This window comes from Gnatocerus cornutus, chromosome 9, assembly GCF_029298725.1.
Source record: "Gnatocerus cornutus isolate USDA-ARS CGAHR chromosome 9, icGnaCorn1.1, whole genome shotgun sequence".
NCBI lineage: Eukaryota > Metazoa > Arthropoda > Insecta > Coleoptera > Tenebrionidae > Gnatocerus > Gnatocerus cornutus.
In genome coordinates this window covers 11,852,820-11,875,020 of record NC_142241.1, presented here as the reverse complement: position 1 = coordinate 11,875,020, position 22,201 = coordinate 11,852,820, and the positions used below count along the sequence as shown (strand labels likewise).

Here is a 22,201-nt window from a genome sequence, read left to right as displayed (position 1 = left end):
GGCTGTTGCAACTTTTCGCAATGTAAAAAGAAACTGCTTAATACTCCGAAACGTGATTCATTGTTATCTAATCTCGTCCAATTTATTGGGAGGTGTAATCAATCATTTTAACTCACGTGTGAAGTCTACAAGCAAAAAAGCCCAAATTCAGAGAAAAAACTCCAGAGCAAAGTCTTATGTATCGTCAATTACTCCACTTCGTCTAAAAAAATCGTTTTTATCGTGTATTTCAAGTGGTTACAAATTGGTGGGTGTAGCAGTTAAATGGTGTATGTAAAGCCCACAATGAGTCAGTAAAACAAAAATAAATGATAAATGCGTCATTACACGAAAACGGTGGGAGAAGTGACTAGAAGAAAGTAAAATAAAATTCAAATTACTAAAGATAATAATTTATTAATTTTGTACAAATAAAATGTGAAATACAAAAACAACTTCTTGTATGATTTTGTGTTTTATTAGAAGTAATACGCTCAATATTAACAAAAATCAGTCAAAGAAATAGTACACACTATGGAACAAAACACTGCACACAGTAAGATATAAAAAATGTCTCTTATTACACTCACAACTCGTCATGATCCTCCTGAAACAAATCAATGATTAGTGAAGAAAATACAATGAAAAGAACAAATTTACCTCTACTGGTGGCACATGCTCTTCATTATCATCATCACTATCTTCGTCGTCGTCGTCATCATCGGCATCATCCTTCTTTTCTTCAGCTTCAGCAGACTCTTTCTCGGCCTTATCCAATTCTTCCTTGGCTTTCTTTTCGCCTTCTTGTCTGTCTTTCAAAGTAGAAATAGCCTTTTTGGCGTATTCAACATCATCAGTAACGAGGACGTTATCGAAAATAGTTCCAGATTTAACTTGCCACAAATCGAAACCAACAGCGCAAATTTCCTTCTGTTTGTACAATTCGGGATCAGGGGTGTATTCGGGATTATCGATTTCTGGATGGACCCATGGACCTTTGTACGCAGGGTTATCGATTTGCTTAGGCTGCCATTCTCCTTTGTATTCAGGATTATCAATCATTGGTGGTTCCCATTCCCCATCCATTTCATCGTCCCAATCATCAGGTTTGGTGGCTTCAGGGTCGGGAATATGCTCAGCCTTGTCCCAATCTTCAGGTTTGGTATCATCAGGATCGGGGATGGTGGCGCGGTCGTCCCAATCTTCTGGTTTCTTGGCTTCAGGATCCTTGATCCTCTTAGGAGGAAGCAAGTCCCAATCGCCTTCCAACTCACCACTTTCGGCCTTCTCACCATCAATCTGGACTTCGTAAGTATTGTCTGGTCGGATGATCAGAGTGTAAGCGTGAGTGTAAACATCATCTTTGCAACGGATATCTTTGTTGATTAGTACGTTCTTGTCTTTGTAGTTGAGGATTACGTGCACTTTCTTAGTACCGGGGCCGCAGATATCAGGACCGAACATGAGACGATATGGTGATTCTCCATGCATATCTTCTTGGTTCAGCGAACAGTCGAAGACTTTTACGTAACCACCTCCGCAGTCAATGTTCTGTTCGTGTTTTACGGTAAATTGGACTACCAAATCTTTTCCTTCAGTTGCGAAAGGTTTGAATTTCCTGCTCAGGGCGTAGAAACGGGCGTCTTGCGACGTCTGGATACCTGTCAGGAGCAGAGCGTTAACTTCAAGAACTTGCTCAATAAACAAAATGATCAAACACCATTTCAGTTGGTTTCTTATTAGAATAAACAATACGAGAATTGGTGTATTTTTGCAAAACTATTTTTGATCTACATGATGTACAGAACACGTTTATTTACAGCGGAACCGCGTGTGTTACATAATCTCTAAAAGGCGCCATTTCATATGCAATCAAAGGTTTTACCGATAATGATCGTTTTATTGCAAAAATATTTCTTAAAACTGCCAATTTTATTTTTCAAATTAAAGCGTTACTGATAAGAGAGTGTTATCTAAACGATAATTTTAAATTAGATAAATAACCGAACAGTTATCTATCTATTTATATGCATGTAAAAATTGTAGATGTCATAATCATTATCACTTTCATGTTTTATTCAATGAGCAACTTTGTTACCACTGAATAGTTTTTCAAATTATAAACCCGTTAAATTTGTTTTGTTTTTGTTCATTGCAACTAATTATCTCTTTATCTATTTGTTGTAAGAAAAGTATTAAATTTTCTCATCATAAAACTCCCATTATGTAATTTTAATTATCTGATTAAAGTATCATTAAAGACCATCATTTAGTTTACTAATCCGAAATTTATGGGCACAGGTAATCAATTGGAACAACTTTTATCTCCAAGATCAATAAAATACGAAAAATTGGAGCTGCTTTAAGCGTTTACAAGTGAAATTGTGAGAAAATGATTAGAATTATGTAATTTTACCATCTAATCTATATTCTACTCATGGTGGCTCTCATTATCAATGACATAACCCCACGTTGGTGATAAGGGAGCTTTCAGCACGAAATTTCCCCTTTTTTACGATTTTAGCCCCAAAACAGGATTTCAAACAACCATCCATTACCTTTGTCGTCTTCAGCATTGTTGAAGAATTTCCCGGCTGTCAGTTCGAATTTCCCGAATTCTTTTCCTGGATGTTTGCTGTACACCCAATTTTTCTCCCAGGAATCTGAAAACGCGGAAAATAAACTCAATTCTTGTGAAGGAAAGCGACTTCCTGAACCGGCGTGCACCGGTCGAATTTCGCCCAAATTTCACTTACCATCTTGGAATTTTTCTTCAAGATATACTTCGGCATTTAATGCATAAAAATATGCACTTAGCACAAGCACTAAAAACTGCGACTTCATTTTATAAACTTACTAAAAATATTATGTTCGCCGACGTCAAATTCTCGCCACGACTCTACCGCAAATGCCAGAAAAATAGTGAGAGGGAGGTATACAAACAGGAAGAATTTCCCTATCTCGCGTAGTTCTGTCTCTGTCTTTCGACATTAGTAAAAAGGGAAAGTAGAGGGAAGTACGTCTGAACTTTAGCGCTAATTCGACAGATGGAACGCTGCGATTGGTCGAGCGCTGAAATCGTGGATTTTCACTGTCGTAAACGTCGCAGTCTTATCTTTTTCCAACTTTAGCGAGAGCCAATTGCGTTGGAGCTAACGTGTACTTTCCTTTTGATGATACACTGGCCAGTTGGAGCGTTTTGATTGGCCGCTTTCAAGTTGTTGTGCCATGTGGCGCTCATTCAAACAATTTGAATTGTTTCATTTTAATCTTAATCTTAATCTCTTGATTGTTTTTAACTCTTTATCTTTCTGTGTCGACATTCTTCACTAGAAATTCGCTTGTGGGATTGTGAAATTTTACCGATTTTCGCACTCAATTCTCGAATTGTTATGCTTGGACAGGGCCGCTGATAACAAATTTATTAATGTGCAATTAAAATTTGTCAATAAATATGTATCGGTACGTAGGAATTTGCAATTTGCGGCTTCAGTGAACAATTATATGGGCGTCGTTATCTGTAATTTCTCAATGCTCACCTTAAAACCATCGATTATTCACCAGAAAATGACGGATTACCTCATTTCGTATCGTAGTTTCAAATCTACCGCTTCTGTGTACAAGGAAAGTAAAAAGATCAACTTTGAAAACAAAGAAATAAACTTGATCGCCTACATTTGAAAGTAAAAGTTCAGTAGAGTGCATTTAACACAAGCGAAGTACGTTCCTCCAAGAAACAACATGTAAAAGCGTCCGGACAAGGGTAAGTACTTAAAATTTTTAGTTAAATTGAGTACATTTGGTGTAAAAACTCACAATGCTCTAAGCTTTAAGTGAAAAAAATCGTGCTAAAGTCGTTTACCTTGAACTAGCAAAGACATAAAGAAGTGAGTTACAGTAACTTAAGTCATGTTACCTTCCATTGATCTCTTGCTATATTTATAGGCAAAAATATGAGGTAAGTTTTAAAAATAGCCCAAAATAGTGTTTTTAACTCATCGTTTTCACAATCATTATAAAAGTTGCAAAAAATCGGCAAGATGTTGAACGGCTCGAAAGTACGTGCAATTTCACCTTTTATCTATCATTTTCTTCAATATCATGCTCATTTTTTATTAAAATGACATGAATAAGGTGATATAAAACTAGACAAGTATATAACTTTCTAAATTATGTACGTTTTGGTGAAAAGCATTCGGCGAATTTGCATTGAGATGTTTAGAACGGTGCTGTGTACTTTGTGTTTTTGTACGTTTCGGTTCAACTTTCATTTTGTGTGTTTTTCCAGAGACTATGAAAAATGTCTTCAGTTAACGATCGAAAAATACGAGATGTGCGTGATATTTGGAACTGCAGCCGAGAAGTCGAGAAGGAAAACCCGCGAGTTCCCGTCGTCGAAAATAATGTAGATAATCGGACCAAACATAAATACAAGACTTTAGAAAGACACTTAAGTATGAAGAAAACTATAAGGAAGAAAATGATGCGTGATTTGAGGGAAATTGGGGATGCTGGCGTCGAACCGAATTCGCAAGCACAGAACGCTGCATTTTTAGATCAACTCAAAAACGATCAACCGCCGCCTGCCAACATAGACAAACCTAGTTTATGGAAAAGACTTACGAAAGGATGGGGTCATACTTGAGGTGGTTTTGTGACCTGTTTGTGATTATTTAGATGCTTCCTTAGCTTACTCAAATGATTTACAAACAGTATTCATAGTGAATTAGCTTAATTTAGTTCTAAGATTTCGCTGTTCCTAAATAGTATTTTCTAATGGTAAGATAACAACTTAGCAACGCAGAGTAGAATTATGGTGTTATAACAGAAATATTTATTTTATAGTTCGTTACCAGAGGTTCCTTCTTGTAAATAAATTCTCAAATTGTTGCTCGAACGAATTGGTAATTTATTTCTTAAACGAATCTACTGCTATTAATTTTCTTGGGTGGATATTTATTCACTTCCATTTCGCTTTAAATATATACTTGTTTGATTTTATTGTGCACGTTCGAATAAAATTATTTAAAAATTCACCTTTTCTTCATTCAAACCTGTTACGACCGTAAAATTCAAACTTTCTTTTCACGGATTTGTTTTTTCAAGCTACAGGTAAATAAACACTTTTCTTGTAAAAATAAACAAACAAAACCATTTAATTGTAACGTTTTCACTTCCATCACCATCACATAGGCATGCATTTGATAATTACATTTGTAATGTAATCTAATCGTATAATATAAAACAATTAAGTAGTAATTTGTTATAACATCGACACTAAAAATAAAACTTGATCACAACAGTTTACACTTGAGAAGTTCACATTGATCGTACAAAAAAAATCTAAATAAAAAGTGGTAAGACTAGATAATTTTGGGTTTTATTGTCGTTTCAGAAATTTCGTAATTGGAAGAACTATTTAGCAACATCCATATTGGGCTGCTCAAACTATCATAAAAATGAATAACAATGAAAAGTCGTATATAACAAAATGACCTAAAACGTAAAAGGCAAACCATGACCTCATATAAATGTAATTATTTACCGTCATAAAAATATGCATAAAAGTACTGATTTATCATCTGTTGGTAGAGATTTCTTACAACTGACGCAAAAACTCAATATTTTACTACTTACATAAAAATAACTACTTTTTCATCACATTTTACAGCACAACTCTTCAAATACAGCCAGGTATTTCCATCAAGGCAACAAATGTGAAATTTCCTAAGTTTAATAAATATTAAGACCCAAACTGCTCTGTGACATCTTCTATGGGACGGAAAGTGTAGGCTCCTCTGCCATCCAAGTGTAGAACATATTCATGGTGTTGCCACAGCGATTTTCTGTGGGAAACCGTCAACAAAGTGATACCAACTTCCCTACAATATTTGTACATGCTGCCTTCAACATCCACGGAAACAGCACTGGTACATTCATCCAAAATCGCAAATTGTGGTTTGTGGTAGAAGAGTCGCGCCATGGCCACTCTTTGTTTTTCACCACCGCTGAGAACATCAAGCCAATCTGCAACAGCATCCAAACCACCTTCGCGTTCAAACAAATAGGATAACTGAACTCTTTCCAAATGTTCTATTAGTTGTTTATCAGTGGTACCTCTTCTTAGAGCCTCTGCGCCTGAATGAGGGTACGTAAGTTGGTCTCGTAACGACCCCAAAGTCATGTAAGGTCGTTGAGGAATATAAAACAATTTCCCTCGTGGTGGTTTGGTCAACTCGCCCCCGAATAAGGGCCAGAGCTCTCCTAGGACTCTGAAGAGGGAGGATTTGCCTGCCCCGTTCGGACCACAGACTAATACGTTCATTCCTGATTTGATTTCGAAAGAGATCTCCTTGATGAGAACATCGCCGTTTGGTGTGATCAGCGGGACGTTGTCAAATTTGATGATGTTGTTCTGGAAGATGAATTTACCTCCGTTGGCTTTTAGATTCTCCGAGCCGACCACCATTGTGCGTTCGTATTTTCCTTGGTTTAACTCATCGAGAACTACTCTTAATTGTGTAACTCGAGCTGTAAAGCCAGCAAGTCTGGTCAGTTCTCGACCGGCGAGGACCAGTCTTCCTATGGCTTCGGCCAGTTTTACCAACATTCGCCCGTAAGTGTAGTAGAGACGGGATCTTTCCCCGTGATGGGAAGCAGTTATTGAATGAGACTTCGACATGAAAGGGAGTGACACAGCCCAGAAACCCACCACGCTAGCAAAGTATTTCGCGACCAAGTTATCGACAATTCCCATTAGAACTCTAAATCGTAAAAACTTCTTCAAATGGTTGAGCAACTTATTATAACTGGATAAAAGAGTCGCCTTCTCACGGAGGTTGCCATTATAAAAAGCGATTTCTTCAGAATGTGTTATCAACCGCGAGTTTATATGTCTGAATTCTCCTTCCAACTTTTGTTCTCCTGCTGTTAACCTTGCAGTCGGTCGTCTCAAATGCGTCAGTAAAGCACCAGATACTAATAAATATCCCAACATTAAACTAGGTGTTCCTCCACCTAAACTCGTCGATAATTTATAAACATATATGCCAATGTCAAGAATGGGCTTGGCTGTGTTACAATAAAGATCTGCAACACTTTCGCAGAACTTATCCACGTCTGTCGTTAACAACTGGTCGGCGTTCGCAATTCGATTATCAAGATTCGTCATTCGGTAATAAGTAAAATTCTTAAGATAGTCTTCATAGAGTCGTTTTGTCATGTTGGTGCGTAGTCTAATTTTCAGTTCTCCTATTGAATATTTCAGCGTGTTGTTCACCACTGAAATTAAAGGAAGAGCGATGATGAAGTTTAGGAGACGTCTCTTGAAAAGTTGCTTGTCCATGGCCACGATGGCGCTGAAAAAATGACAATGAAGGTATTAATTTGCCATTCAAGCTTGAGAGTGGGACGATGTGGTAAAAACCAATTATTTTCGATTTTTCACAAAAAATCAAGGCCCTTACGTAAAATTAATTAAATCAAGTCTCATTTTCCCCGCTTATATAATTATATAATATTAATAACTAACTAACAATGAAGGCGTTAAGTATGAATATTTATACCTTACGTAAACCGATTCGTACAGTTTATTTATCGGGCCGTAAATTCTTTTATCAGATTAGCAACATTTTACATGCTGAAATAAATTGAGTGGCTCATAAACAAAATCAGACCAAAAGTCCAAAGTTCAAAAAGAATTCACTCGAGGAAAATTTTCTAACGACTGTTTTCCGAGCAGGAAATTTCTCAATATTATGTGTAAAAACAAAACTATTGCGTTAATGCATTAATGAATATAGTTTAATGCAAATTATGGTCAGTTAAGTATGTACTAATAAGTAAATATATTTATGTATAATGAAGTTGAAAAACAGAAAAAAACAATTACATTAAAGAAAATAAACCCATAAAGTTAAAACCCTGCATTTACCATAATTGTCGACCTTTGTTTGCATATTTAGACTGACATAAAGGTAAAGGTGAACCGCCGTGGCTACATTTTGAACATTTAGTTACCAATAAACACATCCAGACAATTATGACTAAACTGATTCGTTAAACCTTGAATTTTGAGTTCTGATTGGATTTACATAAGCGTACTGATAATGTCCGAGGACGTAATGTGTAATGAAATCAATATGTAATTAAATTAATCAAAACTTTAATTAGCTTGAGTAATTTAGTAAATAATACGAAGAGTAAACAATGCAAAGCAATGTGGAAACAACACCGAAAAATTTCAAGAACTAAAACTGTTTTTTAAGTTGTATAATGCGTCATTTTTTTACTGTATTTTAATCAGTCATCATTATAGCTGAGTCATTGAAATTCCATATTATAAATTACGAGTTACTTAATTTTGGACAAAAAATGGCTGTCATTGGTCGGGTTAAAATCTAAAACAAAAAATAACACAACAAATCTTCACATTAGATTAGATAATAAAATATAATGTGGAGATATTGAGTGAATATTAAACACTAATTTTGAATAAATTATGTAATGAAGATGAGGAAGCATAAACACCATGTGATGCACATTATCCCATTGTACGTGCCGTAAATTGAGCTTATTAATTTGATAACAAAAAATATGCAACACCTTGTGGTCATTTCCGTATATAACAACCAAGTGTTGTATTGTAGAGTGTTACAAATCCTCCCATTCTGTAAAATCAAGGTCTGTACAAACGAAATTAAATTGTAAATTAATTAATAAAACCAACTGTTATTTTTTGCTCCTACAAGTGTGGTCATGTTAATTGTTCCAACAATGGTTGTTACGTTTTAAGAGCTGCTACCGTTATTAATTAATATTAGAATTAATGGAACATGACTGATCACATAACCTCTATGAAGACATTGTTTGTTTTCAATCCACAAAATTTCGCTGTTTAAACAGGGAATTGACTATTACCTTTCTATTTTGGTCCCATTGTCTATCATCCACAAGTCACAGACTGATCTGGACACTAAACTGATAGCTACAAGGAAGAGGTATCCAGCTTCAGGTGAAGTCCATCCCGGAACAATAATTTTAAGTAGAAGCCCCAGTTGCTTAAGAAACTGCCTGTCTACTTGAGCCTTAATTTTATTTTCTTTCTTTTCAGAGATGAAGTACTTCACTTCTTCGTCCACATTCTTCTTCACTTTTCTCCTAAGATGAGAGATTTACATACCTCCTTAAATTTCACCATCTAAATACCTGTTTAAAGCGTAATTGTTCTTTCTTCTTTGTACCATGAGGATCCATAGGGCTGCTGTAGTGGCTCCGGCTGCGGCGAGAGCATTGTTTCTTGTAACAATCTTACTAAAATTGGGTGCCATATTATTTCATTTTTCGCTGTTTTTGCACTAAACGACTGGACACTAGACTGATCCGTGACCAAGCAATTTCGTATCGAACGTTACGACTTAATCATCCATGCGTACAAACTGATAGGATGCAGTTAAGTGTACTTAACTAAAGTAACAACAATTAACTAAGTAACTATCACTACTGACGTTTCATTGGAGTTTAGAACTACTGAGCGAATCACATGATCGTGATGACCGTTCTTTGTCAGTGGGTAGAACAGAGATACAGAGCGTCGAAGATAGAGAGAGCTAAATCCACCTGTGAGGATTACACAATAATTGCGACTTAGGATCACTTAAGAAGAAATTAGAAAGTATTTGCTTGGGTAATTTACCTTCAGGGGTTCGTATTTCCGGGATTCTTGGTCACTTTGATCGGTCAATCACACATACTTAATTTCAAATTTACGAAACCGGACTGATTCCCATAATTAAATGAATATAAGTAAAAAGGACACCGCTGAATTTGCACTGAAATTTTGAAAATGACACTTTCAATTAATTTTTGAAAGTCGCTGTCATTTCGTCGGTGTGCAACCGCGCGCCGCTAAAGTCACTAGAAGTCACCAAACGCCATTTTAAGTTGCCATACCAACATCACAACAATAAAAATCAAATTGATTAAACAAAAATAAGTATTGGAAGCGTGTTCTCAAAATGAAGATAGAAGAAGTAAAAAGTACGGTAAAAACCCAGAGAATTAGTGCCCACAGTCACATCAAAGGCTTGGGCCTTGATGAAAATGGTTTCGCGATTGCAACAGCAGCCGGCTTGGTCGGACAAGAACAAGCGAGAGAGGTTAGGTTTAAGAGTCTTTTTTTCGTATGTTTATTAAGAGTTTTTAGGCTGCGGGAATTGTTGTTGATATGATAAGAAGTAAGAAAATGGCAGGAAGGGCTATTTTACTTGCAGGACCTCCAGGTACTGGGAAAACTGCAATTGCTTTAGCTATTGCACAAGAACTTGGGAACAAAGTGCCTTTTTGTCCCATGGTTGGCTCAGAGGTGTACAGTTCAGAAATCAAAAAGACAGAAGTGCTTATGGAGAACTTCAGAAGGGCTATTGGGTTGAGAATTCGAGAAACTAAGGAGGTTTATGAGGGGGAGGTCACTGAATTGACGCCTGTGGAAACTGAGAACCCTGCTGGAGGTATTAGTCTTAAATTTTTATAAACTTGATTGAGACATTATTGAAAGAGCTAACAACAATTTTGAATTCTCTAAAAATTGTTGTGTTATTCATGTGTAAACTAAATTATTTTGTTTTTTTTTTTACTGCACATTCATTTTATGAGCAAAGTTATTAGTTACGATAAATCTGTGTTTTTTACGATGAGCTGATAAGCAGAACTCATTAGTTTTTTCTTGAAAATAATCTTATTCATAAATTTGTTCGCCCCAATAAATACGTTAAATTATTACCTCACTGCCTATCTTTACTCAGGGTATGGAAAAACCGTCAGTCACGTAATAATTGGCCTAAAAACAGCAAAAGGCAGCAAACAGTTGAAGCTAGACCCCAGCATATATGAAGCCCTCCAAAAAGAAAAAGTTGAAGCAGGAGATGTTATTTACATTGAAGCAAACAGTGGCGCCGTAAAACGCCAAGGTAGATCTGATGGTTATGCAACAGAGTTTGATCTGGAAGCTGAAGAATATGTTCCTCTTCCAAAAGGAGAAGTCCACAAAAAGAAAGAAGTGGTGCAGGTACGATAATCAAATTCGAAATTCTTCTTTTTGTACTGATATTTTCCAGGATGTGACCCTCCACGATTTGGATGCCGCAAACGCCAAACCTCAAGGTGGCCAAGACGTTCTATCAATGATGGGTCAGTTACTAAAACCAAAGAAAACCGAAATCACTGATAAACTGCGTCGGGAAATTAACAAAGTTGTCGACAAGTACATTGATCAAGGCATTGCTGAATTAGTTCCAGGGGTGTTGTTCATTGATGAAATTCATATGTTAGATATTGAGACTTTTACGTATTTACATAAGGCTCTGGAGAGCGCAATTGCTCCTATTGTTATCTTTGCCACAAACCGGGGGCGTTGCGTAATTAGAGGCACTGATGATATCGTCGCCCCACATGGTATACCTCTAGATCTGCTGGACCGTTTAGTTATCATTAGAACTTTACCATATTCAAGATCTGAATTGGAACAAATTTTGAAACTACGAGCGAATACGGAAGGATTGGAGATTGAAGCTGAAGCACTGTCAGCTTTAGGCCATATCGGCTCAAGAGCCACTCTCAGATACGCAGTTCAGCTTTTAACACCGGCGTCATTAACAGCTAAAACCAACGGACGGGACAACATCACCAAAGATGATGTTGAAGAAGTCAGCGCTTTATTCCTCGATGCCAAGTCTTCAGCTAGAATTTTATCCGATAACAAAGACAAATTCATGATGTAACTTTACAAATAAAAGTGATTGCTTACTAAATTATTTGAATTTTGCGCAATTTTTCTGCATTAAAAGCATCCAATAAGAATCAGCCATTTGTAGACGTGCTGATTCTCCGATTTCTTATTGGTGGTTACCATTGTAAACTGTGACGTCATCCAGCGTGGTGCTTTTTCATTGGTTGCCTGTCACTGTAAACTGTTCTGGAATCCCGGTGTTGTCATCATTCAGCAAGTGCGAGTGGAAATAGTAAAGTTGTGCCGGTGTTCCTTGAATGAATTAAATTCCAAAGAAAATGAAGCAGTTAATTGTAGTTTTAGTAGGTTTGTTTGTTTTGTTGGGTAAGTGGTGTAATTCTTCATTTTTTTCCAAATTAACCCTTCAATTTAAGGGCACACACGAGCGGAGTCTTTTGGGGAAGCAACAGTCGAGAAAGTTGATATAGATTTGGGAGCAAGCAGGGAAGGTTCTCGAACAGGTTCGTTTTATTCAGCGTATATTTGCATAGTTCATTAAATGTTCTTGTACTATTGGGTTTGTTTGCTTGGCATGGTGGAGCCTCCTGTCAGATCTATCCATATCAGTAAATTGTATTTGATACCATCCGTATCTGGAACATATTGCGATCATTACAGGCAGCTTTCAAACACGGAAATTGCATATTATTGAGCAGTTATGATTTGATTTTGAGTATTCCATGAACTTAATTCAACCTTGTAGATTAGACCAGAAAGGGATTAACTATTGGGTAACGTTAATCTTTATAGTTTTAGGATTTTGTGGTTGATCAAGGTCTTCAAAACACGTTGATCCTCTAATCCGCAGCAATTTACTCACTGTTACTACAGAGATTAGTAGTATTGATCACAGTTACAATTACCTTTGATTTTCAGTCACTGGATCTTGATATTTCTCTCTAGGCCCTTTAACATTCAAATACTCCAATTGGTTTCTTAAATCTTCGGAATTTTTCTCGATTTTATCAATGCAGTAAAATTTTGGAGTTATCATACTTGCTAAAAACACGATTTACCAACTTTCCAAAGCATTGCTTTAGTAATACTCACGCAATTTAAGCGGTTTCCCAATGTGTACGTCCGACCTTCCAATTAAATTTTGTGCAGCAAAACATAATTTAAACGGTTTTTTCTTATGCGAATTACTTTCGTGTTCTTTCTTCTCTTCTGCGCTCATGTTTGATCAATATTTCCAGACGATGAAGTTGTTCAGCGCGAGGAAGAAGCTATAAAATTGGATGGTCTCAACGTGGCCCAGTTGAAAGAACTACGAGAGAGGGCTGAGAAGTTTACCTTCCAGACTGAAGTCAATCGTATGATGAAACTCATCATCAATTCTCTCTACAGAAATAAAGAAGTAAGTCATATTTAATGTGAATCTTCGTTTTTAACACGTTTCTTCCAGATCTTCTTAAGAGAGTTGATCTCCAACGCTTCGGACGCTTTGGACAAAATACGTATGTTGTCGTTAACAGACAAAGATGCTCTACATGCCACTGCAGAGTTAAATATACGTATTAAGGCGGATAAAGAGTCCGGGATGCTTCATATTACTGATACTGGTATTGGTATGACGAAGCAGGATTTGGTGAATAATTTGGGTACAATCGCGAAGTCGGGAACTGCAGAATTCTTGAGTAAAATGCAAGATGCCTCCTCGGCTCAAGATATGAATGATATGATCGGTCAATTCGGTGTTGGATTCTACTCTGCCTTCTTAGTCGCTGATAAAGTGGTTGTCACCACCAAACACAACGACGATAAGCAGTACATCTGGGAATCTGATTCCTCCAGTTACTCAATTGTTGACGATCCTCGAACAGACTCATTGAAGAGAGGAACCACAGTCAGCTTGCAGTTGAAACCGGAAGCTAAAGATTTCTTGGAACACGACACTGTTCGTAATTTAGTCAAGAAATACTCGCAGTTTATTAATTTCCCCATCTACATGTGGACTAGTCATACTGAACAAGTTGAGGAGCCCATTGAAGAAGAAGAGGAAAAAACCGAAGAGAAGAAGCAGCCCGACAGTGAAGACGATGTGGCAGTTGAAGAAGACAAGGAGGAAGAGAAACCGAAGACGAAGAAAGTTGATAAGACGGTGTGGGACTGGGAACTTTTAAACGACAGCAAACCCATTTGGACAAAGAAACCTTCTGAAGTTGAAGATAAAGAATACGACGAATTTTACAAGTCTCTTACCAAAGATTCCAAGGAGCCATTGGCAAAAGTTCATTTTGTCGCCGAAGGAGAAGTCACCTTCAAGGCTCTTTTGTATGTTCCACAAGTACAACCCTCTGAAAGTTTCAACAAGTACGGTACCAAGACTGATAACATTAAACTCTACGTCAGAAGAGTCTTCATCACTGATGAATTCAATGACATGATCCCATCATATTTGAGCTTCGTTCGAGGAGTTGTTGACTCAGACGATTTGCCTTTGAATGTCTCCCGTGAAACTCTTCAGCAACACAAACTGATCAAAGTAATCAAGAAGAAGTTGGTTCGTAAAGTCTTAGATATGTTAAAGAAGGTCTCAGATGATGATTATGAGAAGTTCTGGAAAGAATATTCGACTAACATCAAATTGGGAACTATTGAAGATCCAGCTAACCGTACTCGCTTGGCTAAACTTCTTCAATTCCACTCTTCAAACAGCGATAAAATGACTTCTTTGGCTGACTACGTTAAACGCATGAAAGCGAAGCAAGAGCGCATCTTCTACATGGCTGGTTCCTCTAGAGATGAAGTTCAGAAATCCCCCTTCGTTGAAAGACTCTTGCGTAAAGGCTATGAAGTTTTGTTCTTAGTTGAAGCTGTTGATGAGTACGCAATCTCCGCCATCCCTGAATTCGAAGGCAAAAAATTCCAGAATGTTGCCAAAGAAGGCTTCAGTCTAACTGAAAGCGAAGGTGGTAAAGAACAACTCGAACAACTTCAAACTACCTTTGAACCTTTGACAAAATGGTTGAGCGACGACGCTCTTAAAGATCAAATCGCCAAAGCTACAGTCTCTGAAAGACTCAGCGATTCTCCCTGCGCTCTTGTCGCCAGCATGTTTGGATGGACCGGAAACATGGAACGTTTAGCAGTATCCAACGCTCATCAGAAATCCGATGATCCACAAAGATCTTATTATTTGAACCAAAAGAAGACTTTGGAGATCAACCCACGACATCCTTTGATGCGCGAATTGCTAAAACGTGTGAACGATGATCCTGCAGACCCAACAGCGAAAGACATGGCGTTGATGCTGTTCAGAACTGCGACTTTGAGGTCAGGCTTCATGTTGAGGGAAACATCCGATTTCGCGCAGTCTATTGAAGCAATGATGAGGAAAACATTAGGAGTGCCTTTAGATGAAGCGGTGGAAGAAGAGGAAGATCTCCCGGAGGATGGTATTCCTGAAGAAGAGAATGAGGAGATCAAAGACGATGAGGAACATGACGAGTTGTAAATAAGTGTGCGTGCCTGTGTGATTGTGTGATGATCATTGATGATTAAAGACTGTCAAATTTTTTTGTATTGTACCTATTTAAATTATAATAGACGTACGTCTTAAATTTATAATGTCGTTTTATTTATTATTATTTTTGCCCAGTTTTAATTTTGGGTCTGTTTCTAGTTCATGACAAATAAAAAATCCAAAGTTTAATAACAGATTTATTAAATTAAAAAACGTAAAAGCATTTAAAAAATAGTAAAAATAGCTATCAAAAATATTATTTAAATCAATATTAATCTAAGCAGATATATATTACATAAAACCTGAAAAGTTCCGCTTCAAAAATCTTCGAAGACAAGCAAAAAAACTGCAATAAAACAAGAAGCAGGAGAAGCATCTATTTAGGGTCAGTTCCATTCCTTACTATCAGTTTTGTTCTCCCTTTTTGAATTTTCGACCACCAAATATTGCATTGAGATAAGGCTAAGTTGGTAATCTTAGCAATGTGTGCACTTATGCGATTAGCAGGATCAATAAATTAATCGAGTTTATAGCGGTTATTTGTTAATCCTGTTAAGGACAGAAATTCGGGGAAAAGGATACTGATGAAATTAAAACCAATGAAGGAAACAGAAGCATACAGAAATTCTTATTTCTGACTAATGATTCGTTTAAAACGAGTTCAACATTTAAGAAAGTCATGAGGTCTTCATGCAGTTGCTAGCAAGCAAAAACAATAAAAATTCTTGTCGATACGATAAGATAAGGATCCGTCTTTTTGATTCCGGTCTTTTCTACTTTAACATAATATACAATAGCCGGAGACAGGTACTTAAAAAAATGGAAGTTCATGGCGTTTTTATAAAGCCTAGAAGTTGTATAACATTTATATCGTATAAAAAGTTTATTGATTTTTCTCCGAATTGTTAATCAGTAAAGATTTCAATTGTAAATTTATTTATTTTTACTAAGAAGAAGTAGCTTTCTTAACATTTGGAAAACTAGCACAACAAATTAAAATGAAATAAAAAATGGACGATTTATGGCAAGTTGTGAAATATTTTTTACAGTCAAAATTCGTGGTAAAGGCGAGATGATTTTTTTAACTCTATCATCTTTTTGCTTATTTATTGTACAACATATCACAGCTAAGTAAAAAATCTATGTTATCTTTTTTTTATTCCAGAACATTTCTCATTTCTTCTGAAATTCATAATTTTGTGGATTAAATGGATTTCGCGTGTTTCACTACAGTTAAAAAATAAACAATGTTAGAGTTTATTTGTAAATAATTCTAAATCGTTTCAGAATTGAGCATTCTGCTGGATTAAAAATCCATTAAAAGAATTACATGTAATTTAATTTATTGCAATTGTGAAAGATGTTGCATTTTGCAATTTGGCAAAAGATACGGATTAGATAGAAATTAATTGGGCACATTGTAAATATTTACATACATAATTTCGTGAGAAAAACGTGGAAAATTATTATACCTACATTTTTTTAAACGTATTTGATTACGTAATTTTTTATTAAAAATGAAAAAAAAGTCATTTTTGGGTGTTTCTATCAGGTTCTATTAAAATTCTTATAAAAGATAAAAATTCTGTCAAAAAATTGGTTCGACGAAATTAAAGTAGTGGTTATTAATTAACCTTCTAAATTTTGCATAATGATGGAGATTAAATAATAAATTTAACAATGGATCGATCATTTTTTGAAAAAGTGCTTACTAATTTCCGTTCAATTTTAATAGACGCTATCAATTGCAGCAGAAGATTGGAGCAATTAAAATGTCATTGATGTCATAAATTTTGGAAAAGAATTTAAAACATTGTATTAAATTTTCCTACTAGGGGACACGTGTATGTCTACTGTATAATTTAAAAAAAAATTACTTTAAGTACTACTAATAATTTAAAAAGTCTTGTGTAATTTTCTTGCAGAATCTGGAAATAAACGACTTTTTGATTCAATTTTAATTTATCAATGTACATTTTTTTTATTCTGTAGTTAAATTTAAATTTTAAACTTTATGTATTTTACAACCTTTTTAAATTATAATAATAATATTGAGGATCATTTGTTGCCGTTAGCTAATATTTCCGTTTACTACAATTAAGTTTAAACTAGACATCATAATAATATTAGTTCTATCTAAGCGTAGATGTTACCTTCGTAAATAATAACAAAGAAATGTATGCCGAATTTTAATAGATAACATTTCTATTGGATTAACGATTTATCGATGTCTCTGTCAGGTCTATATATCAGTTATATCCCAAAATCCCATAATTTATACTCATCATAAGGATAGATGTAAACTTTTTTGCTATATAAGGCGGTTGCTGCAGTAGAAAAGTCAGAGAAGTATTTGCTAAGTTTGACAATAAGTAAAACAAGAAGCAAAGAAAGCAAAGAAATGAAAGTTGTTCTTTTCGCCATTGCCCTGGCACTGGTACCCGGTAAGTTTTTTCACATTTTTTATGATGGTATTGAATTCTAATAATTTGTAATTTTTTAAATCTATAGCTTTTGAAGCGAGGTATGTGCGTACGGTGCCAATTGTCCCAGGAATTAAACCCCAACCAATTCCCGGAGTAGAAAGCCCAGAAATTGAAATTGTCCCAGTACCAATTGTCCCAGGAATCAAACCTCAACCTGTCCCAATTGTACCAGGAATCAAACCCCAACCAATTCCCGGAGTTGAGAGTCCAGAACTCGAAGTTGTCCCTGTACCAATTGTCCCAGGAATCAAACCCCAACCAGTTCCCGGAGTAGAAAGCCCAGAAATTGAAATTGTCCCAGTACCAATTGTCCCAGGAATCAAACCCCAACCTGTCCCAATTGTACCAGGAATCAAACCCCAACCAATTCCCGGAGTTGAGAGTCCAGAACTCGAAGTTGTCCCAGTACCAATTGTCCCAGGAATCAAACCTCAACCAGTTCCCGGAGTAGAAAGTCCAGAACTTGAAGTTGTTCCAGTACCAATTGTGCCAGGAATCAAACCCCAACCAGTCCCAATTGTACCAGGCATCAAACCCCAACCAATCCCAGGAGTAGAAAGTCCAGAACTTGAAGTTGTCCCAGTACCAATTGTTCCAGGAATCAAGCCTCAACCAGTCCCAATTGTACCAGGAATTAAACCCCAACCAATTCCCGGAGTGGAGAGTCCAGAACTCGAAGTTGTCCCAGTACCAATTGTTCCAGGAATCAAACCACAACCAGTTCCAATTGTACCAGGAATCAAACCCCAACCAATTCCAGGAGTAGAAAGCCCAGAACTTGAAGTTGTTCCAGTACCAATTGTCCCAGGAATTAAACCCCAACCCGTTCCCGGAGTAGAAAGCCCAGAAATTGAAATTGTTCCAGTACCAATTGTCCCAGGAATCAAACCTCAACCAGTTCCTATTGTACCAGGAATCAAACCCCAACCAATCCCAGGAGTAGAAACTCCAGAACTTGAAGTTGTTCCAGTACCAATTGTCCCAGGAATCAAACCCCAACCAATTCCCGGAGTAGAGAGCCCAGAACTCGAAGTTGTCCCAGTTCCAATTGTCCCAGGAATCAAACCTCAACCAGTTCCAATTGTACCAGGAATTAAACCCCAACCAATTCCCGGAGTAGAGAGCCCAGAACTCGAAGTTGTCCCAGTTCCAATTGTCCCAGGAATCAAACCTCAACCAGTTCCAATTGTACCAGGAATTAAACCCCAACCAATTCCCGGAGTGGAGAGTCCAGAACTCGAAGTTGTCCCAGTACCAATTGTCCCAGGAATCAAACCTCAACCAGTTCCAATTGTACCAGGAATTAAACCCCAACCAATTCCCGGAGTTGAGAGCCCAGAACTCGAAGTTGTTCCAGTACCAATTGTCCCAGGAATCAAACCCCAACCCGTTCCCGGAGTAGAAAGCCCAGAAATTGAAATTGTCCCAGTACCAATTGTCCCAGGAATCAAGCCTCAACCAGTCCCAATTGTACCAGGAATCAAACCCCAACCAATTCCCGGAGTTGAGAGCCCAGAACTCGAAGTTGTCCCTGTACCAATTGTCCCAGGAATCAAACCTCAACCAGTTCCAATTGTACCAGGAATCAAACCCCAACCAATTCCCGGAGTAGAGAGTCCAGAACTCGAAGTTGTCCCAGTACCAATTGTTCCAGGAATCAAACCTCAACCCGTTCCCGGAGTAGAAAGCCCAGAAATTGAAATTGTCCCAGTACCAATTGTCCCAGGAATCAAGCCTCAACCAGTCCCAATTGTACCAGGAATCAAACCCCAACCAATTCCCGGAGTTGAGAGCCCAGAACTCGAAGTTGTCCCAGTACCAATTGTCCCAGGAATCAAACCCCAACCCGTTCCCGGAGTAGAAAGCCCAGAAATTGAAATTGTCCCAGTACCAATTGTCCCAGGAATCAAGCCTCAACCAGTCCCAATTGTACCAGGAATCAAACCCCAACCAATTCCCGGAGTTGAAAGCCCAGAACTCGAAGTTGTCCCAGTACCAATTGTCCCAGGAATCAAACCCCAACCCGTTCCCGGAGTAGAAAGCCCAGAAATTGAAATTGTCCCAGTACCAATTGTTCCAGGAATCAAACCTCAACCAGTCCCAATTGTACCAGGAATCAAACCCCAACCAATTCCCGGAGTAGAAAGCCCAGAACTTGAAGTTGTTCCAGTACCAATTGTCCCAGGAATCAAACCTCAACCCGTTCCCGGAGTAGAAAGCCCAGAAATCGAAATTGTCCCAGTACCAATTGTCCCAGGAATCAAACCTCAACCAGTCCCAATTGTACCAGGAATCAAACCCCAACCAATTCCCGGAGTAGAAAGCCCAGAACTTGAAGTAGTCCCAGTACCAATTGTTCCAGGAATCAAACCCCAACCAGTTCCCGGAGTAGAAAGCCCAGAACTTGAAGTTGTTCCAGTACCAATTGTTCCAGGAATCAAACCTCAACCAGTCCCAATTGTACCAGGAATCAAACCCCAACCAATTCCAGGAGTCGAAATTCCAGAAATTGAAATTGTTCCAGTACCAATTGTACCAGGAATCAAACCACAATATTAATTATTTTAAGATGTTTTAGACTGTTTACTGTATAAAGTTAATTATAGCAAAAAATGTTTATAAGTAAATATATATTTGCAATTTAAAGTTTTGAGTTCTTATTAACTAGAAGTTTTTATCAACAATAAAATTATGTAAATGCACTTATGTTTAAACTAATAATTTTAATTTATTAAAATGGTGGATTTACATAATAAGAGTTTTTAATCCTCACGTGATGAATTAATTTCATCAATAAAATAATTAAAATAGTCAATTTAATTGTCCTCTAGATAATAAATCACGATTATAGTGGTAGCATAATTTTTTATGTTTTCTTAAATACGGCGGATAAAAATGCTTAGATACTAATAAAAGTTATCTCAATTAATAATCGTGATAAGTACTACATTAAAACATTCACAAAAATTCATTGGGTCAGGGGTGCTGGATCTGTTAAAGTTTTGTTAGTTTCACTATTTTACTTTGCCAAGATACAGAAAAATAATAATTATTTATGTACACACATGCTTTCTCTTGCCGTTCTTTTCGAATTAGCGACAACTCTGCAAAATTAATTTACAAAAAATTATATTTTATTTTAATCATCATTTACCTGATCATCAATTGATTCCAAAATATCAACTTCAAACACCGGCAGACCCCTCGTCCCCAACCCGTCCACGGCAAAAACAGCTCCAGCTGCTGGTTGTTCTTGTTTTTCTTGATCAGTGAGACTAATTCTAGACGTTGTTACATACAAAATATCTAAATTTGGACCACCCCACATAGTTGAAGTAACATCCCTGGCCGGTATTGGTACGTATTGTAAAAGTTTACCATCAACGGTGCTAACTTTAATAACTCCACTACCACCATAAAGAGCAATCCAGAGATTATCATCTACGTCGATAGTCATGCCGTCGGGACCACCAGTGATATCAGTTTCATGATTCTTCATATCAAAAAGAACTCGAGGATTTGTTATTTCTCCGTTTTGATCGTTGTACGAATATTCAACAATTTGTCCGGTCGGAGTGTCGATGTAATAAAATTTGTCGTTAGCGGAGTTCCACGCAAGACCATTGCTTATGCTAACAGGAGCTATTTCAACTTCTGGGGAGTTTAAGTTATCACAGGTAACTTTATAGAACACTCCTTCGTTGGGATTCACATTTCCCATGCTACCAATCCAAAGCCTTCCTTGTTTGTCTGCCTTTCCATCATTGAACTGACTTGAAGAAAACTGCTGTGAGACAGTTGTTAAAATTCTGGTGTCACTAGGATTTGACTTGCCGTCCCATTCAACAGCCACAACGGATAGGTCTAGTCCAGCGATAAGAAGATTAGGATCACGCTTTGAAGGAATCACAGGGGCGATAGCACCATCCAGTGCTATGTTATTGAGTTCTTTACTCGCGTAATCATACCTAAATATTTGACCTTGATGGATGTTGACAAAATATAACACATTGTTTCTGGAGTCCCAAGTTGGACATTCTGCGTGATCCACAGGATCTGTAAGCTGGATGACGTGTCTGGAATCATAAGATTAGAGAGCTAATTTTATTTTGGAGAGTCTTACTGCGCGCTTATAGCCCAAATCTGGAGGAAAAATCCCAGAAGTATCAATGTTGCCATTTTGATAAACGCTTCTTGACTGATTTTTTGTTTAAATGTTTTCTGATTATAGCCAGTAATGTTGTTCCATTGTAAACACTTATGTGTCAAGTATTAAGACTATTGATGTAATGGGATGATATGTTCATCACAATGGTGTGGAGCCGAAATTTGATAATTGGTCAGAAAAAATAGCAGTTAGATTAAAGGATACTTAACTCAAATACCGAAGAAATATTATGCAATTGCCTTTTACAAAATTTAAGGATAGTTATGGCCTCTGCGATCTCCCGATCTCTTGCCGATTTGGAATTTGAAAAATAAAAA

General features: G+C 37.0%; 8 protein-coding genes across 9 annotated transcripts; 4 read left to right on the top strand and 4 right to left on the bottom strand.

The window, feature by feature from the left end:
• Positions 1–376: 376 nt before the first annotated feature.
• Calr (calreticulin) lies at positions 377–2,926 on the bottom strand. Its single transcript, XM_088046456.1, has 4 exons — positions 2,736–2,926; positions 2,538–2,642; positions 640–1,640; positions 377–586 (listed from the first exon to the last, which is right to left on the bottom strand). Exons 1-4 carry the CDS (start codon positions 2,821–2,823, stop codon positions 566–568), a joined length of 1,215 nt encoding a protein of 404 aa, XP_087902582.1. The 5' UTR covers positions 2,824–2,926; the 3' UTR covers positions 377–565.
• A 723-nt stretch (positions 2,927–3,649) lies between these two features.
• On the top strand, positions 3,650–5,013 carry LOC148168861 (uncharacterized). 2 transcript variants are annotated; one of them, XM_088046457.1, is made up of 2 exons: positions 3,650–3,742; positions 4,268–5,013. In XM_088046457.1, the coding sequence occupies exon 2, from the start codon at positions 4,280–4,282 to the stop codon at positions 4,622–4,624; it is 345 nt and encodes a 114-aa protein (XP_087902583.1). In that variant the 5' UTR covers positions 3,650–3,742; positions 4,268–4,279; the 3' UTR covers positions 4,625–5,013. The 2 variants fall into 2 exon arrangements, with proteins under 2 accessions (XP_087902583.1, XP_087902584.1); XM_088046458.1 differs by lacking the exon at positions 3,650–3,742 and adding an exon at positions 3,833–3,937.
• Positions 5,014–5,341: 328 nt separating this feature from the next.
• Abcd3 (ATP binding cassette subfamily D member Pmp70) lies at positions 5,342–9,763 on the bottom strand. The gene is made up of 4 exons (XM_088046453.1): positions 9,674–9,763; positions 9,187–9,597; positions 8,899–9,138; positions 5,342–7,337 (listed from the first exon to the last, which is right to left on the bottom strand). Exons 2-4 carry the CDS (start codon positions 9,306–9,308, stop codon positions 5,723–5,725), a joined length of 1,977 nt encoding a protein of 658 aa, XP_087902579.1. The 5' UTR covers positions 9,309–9,597; positions 9,674–9,763; the 3' UTR covers positions 5,342–5,722.
• Positions 9,764–9,908: 145 nt separating this feature from the next.
• Positions 9,909–11,786, top strand: pont (RuvB-like helicase pontin). The gene is made up of 4 exons (XM_088046455.1): positions 9,909–10,136; positions 10,184–10,487; positions 10,782–11,044; positions 11,094–11,786. The coding sequence occupies exons 1-4, from the start codon at positions 9,996–9,998 to the stop codon at positions 11,754–11,756; spliced, it is 1,371 nt and encodes a 456-aa protein (XP_087902581.1). The 5' UTR covers positions 9,909–9,995; the 3' UTR covers positions 11,757–11,786.
• Positions 11,787–11,945: 159 nt separating this feature from the next.
• On the top strand, positions 11,946–15,334 carry Gp93 (heat shock protein 90 Gp93). The gene is made up of 4 exons (XM_088045682.1): positions 11,946–12,088; positions 12,139–12,225; positions 12,961–13,121; positions 13,170–15,334. Exons 1-4 carry the CDS (start codon positions 12,043–12,045, stop codon positions 15,219–15,221), a joined length of 2,346 nt encoding a protein of 781 aa, XP_087901808.1. The 5' UTR covers positions 11,946–12,042; the 3' UTR covers positions 15,222–15,334.
• LOC148168858 (uncharacterized) lies at positions 12,237–12,954 on the bottom strand. Its single transcript, XM_088044958.1, has 4 exons — positions 12,815–12,954; positions 12,628–12,763; positions 12,501–12,561; positions 12,237–12,386 (listed from the first exon to the last, which is right to left on the bottom strand). Exons 1-4 carry the CDS (start codon positions 12,939–12,941, stop codon positions 12,237–12,239), a joined length of 474 nt encoding a protein of 157 aa, XP_087901084.1. The 5' UTR covers positions 12,942–12,954.
• Positions 15,335–17,591: 2,257 nt separating the features above from the next.
• LOC148168856 (uncharacterized) lies at positions 17,592–20,275 on the top strand. Its single transcript, XM_088046257.1, has 2 exons — positions 17,592–17,674; positions 17,742–20,275. Exons 1-2 carry the CDS (start codon positions 17,632–17,634, stop codon positions 20,273–20,275), a joined length of 2,577 nt encoding a protein of 858 aa, XP_087902383.1. The 5' UTR covers positions 17,592–17,631.
• Positions 20,276–20,723: 448 nt separating this feature from the next.
• Positions 20,724–21,909, bottom strand: LOC148168855 (regucalcin-like). Its single transcript, XM_088045741.1, has 3 exons — positions 21,840–21,909; positions 20,871–21,792; positions 20,724–20,820 (listed from the first exon to the last, which is right to left on the bottom strand). The coding sequence occupies exons 1-3, from the start codon at positions 21,893–21,895 to the stop codon at positions 20,809–20,811; spliced, it is 990 nt and encodes a 329-aa protein (XP_087901867.1). The 5' UTR covers positions 21,896–21,909; the 3' UTR covers positions 20,724–20,808.
• Positions 21,910–22,201: the final 292 nt, after the last annotated feature.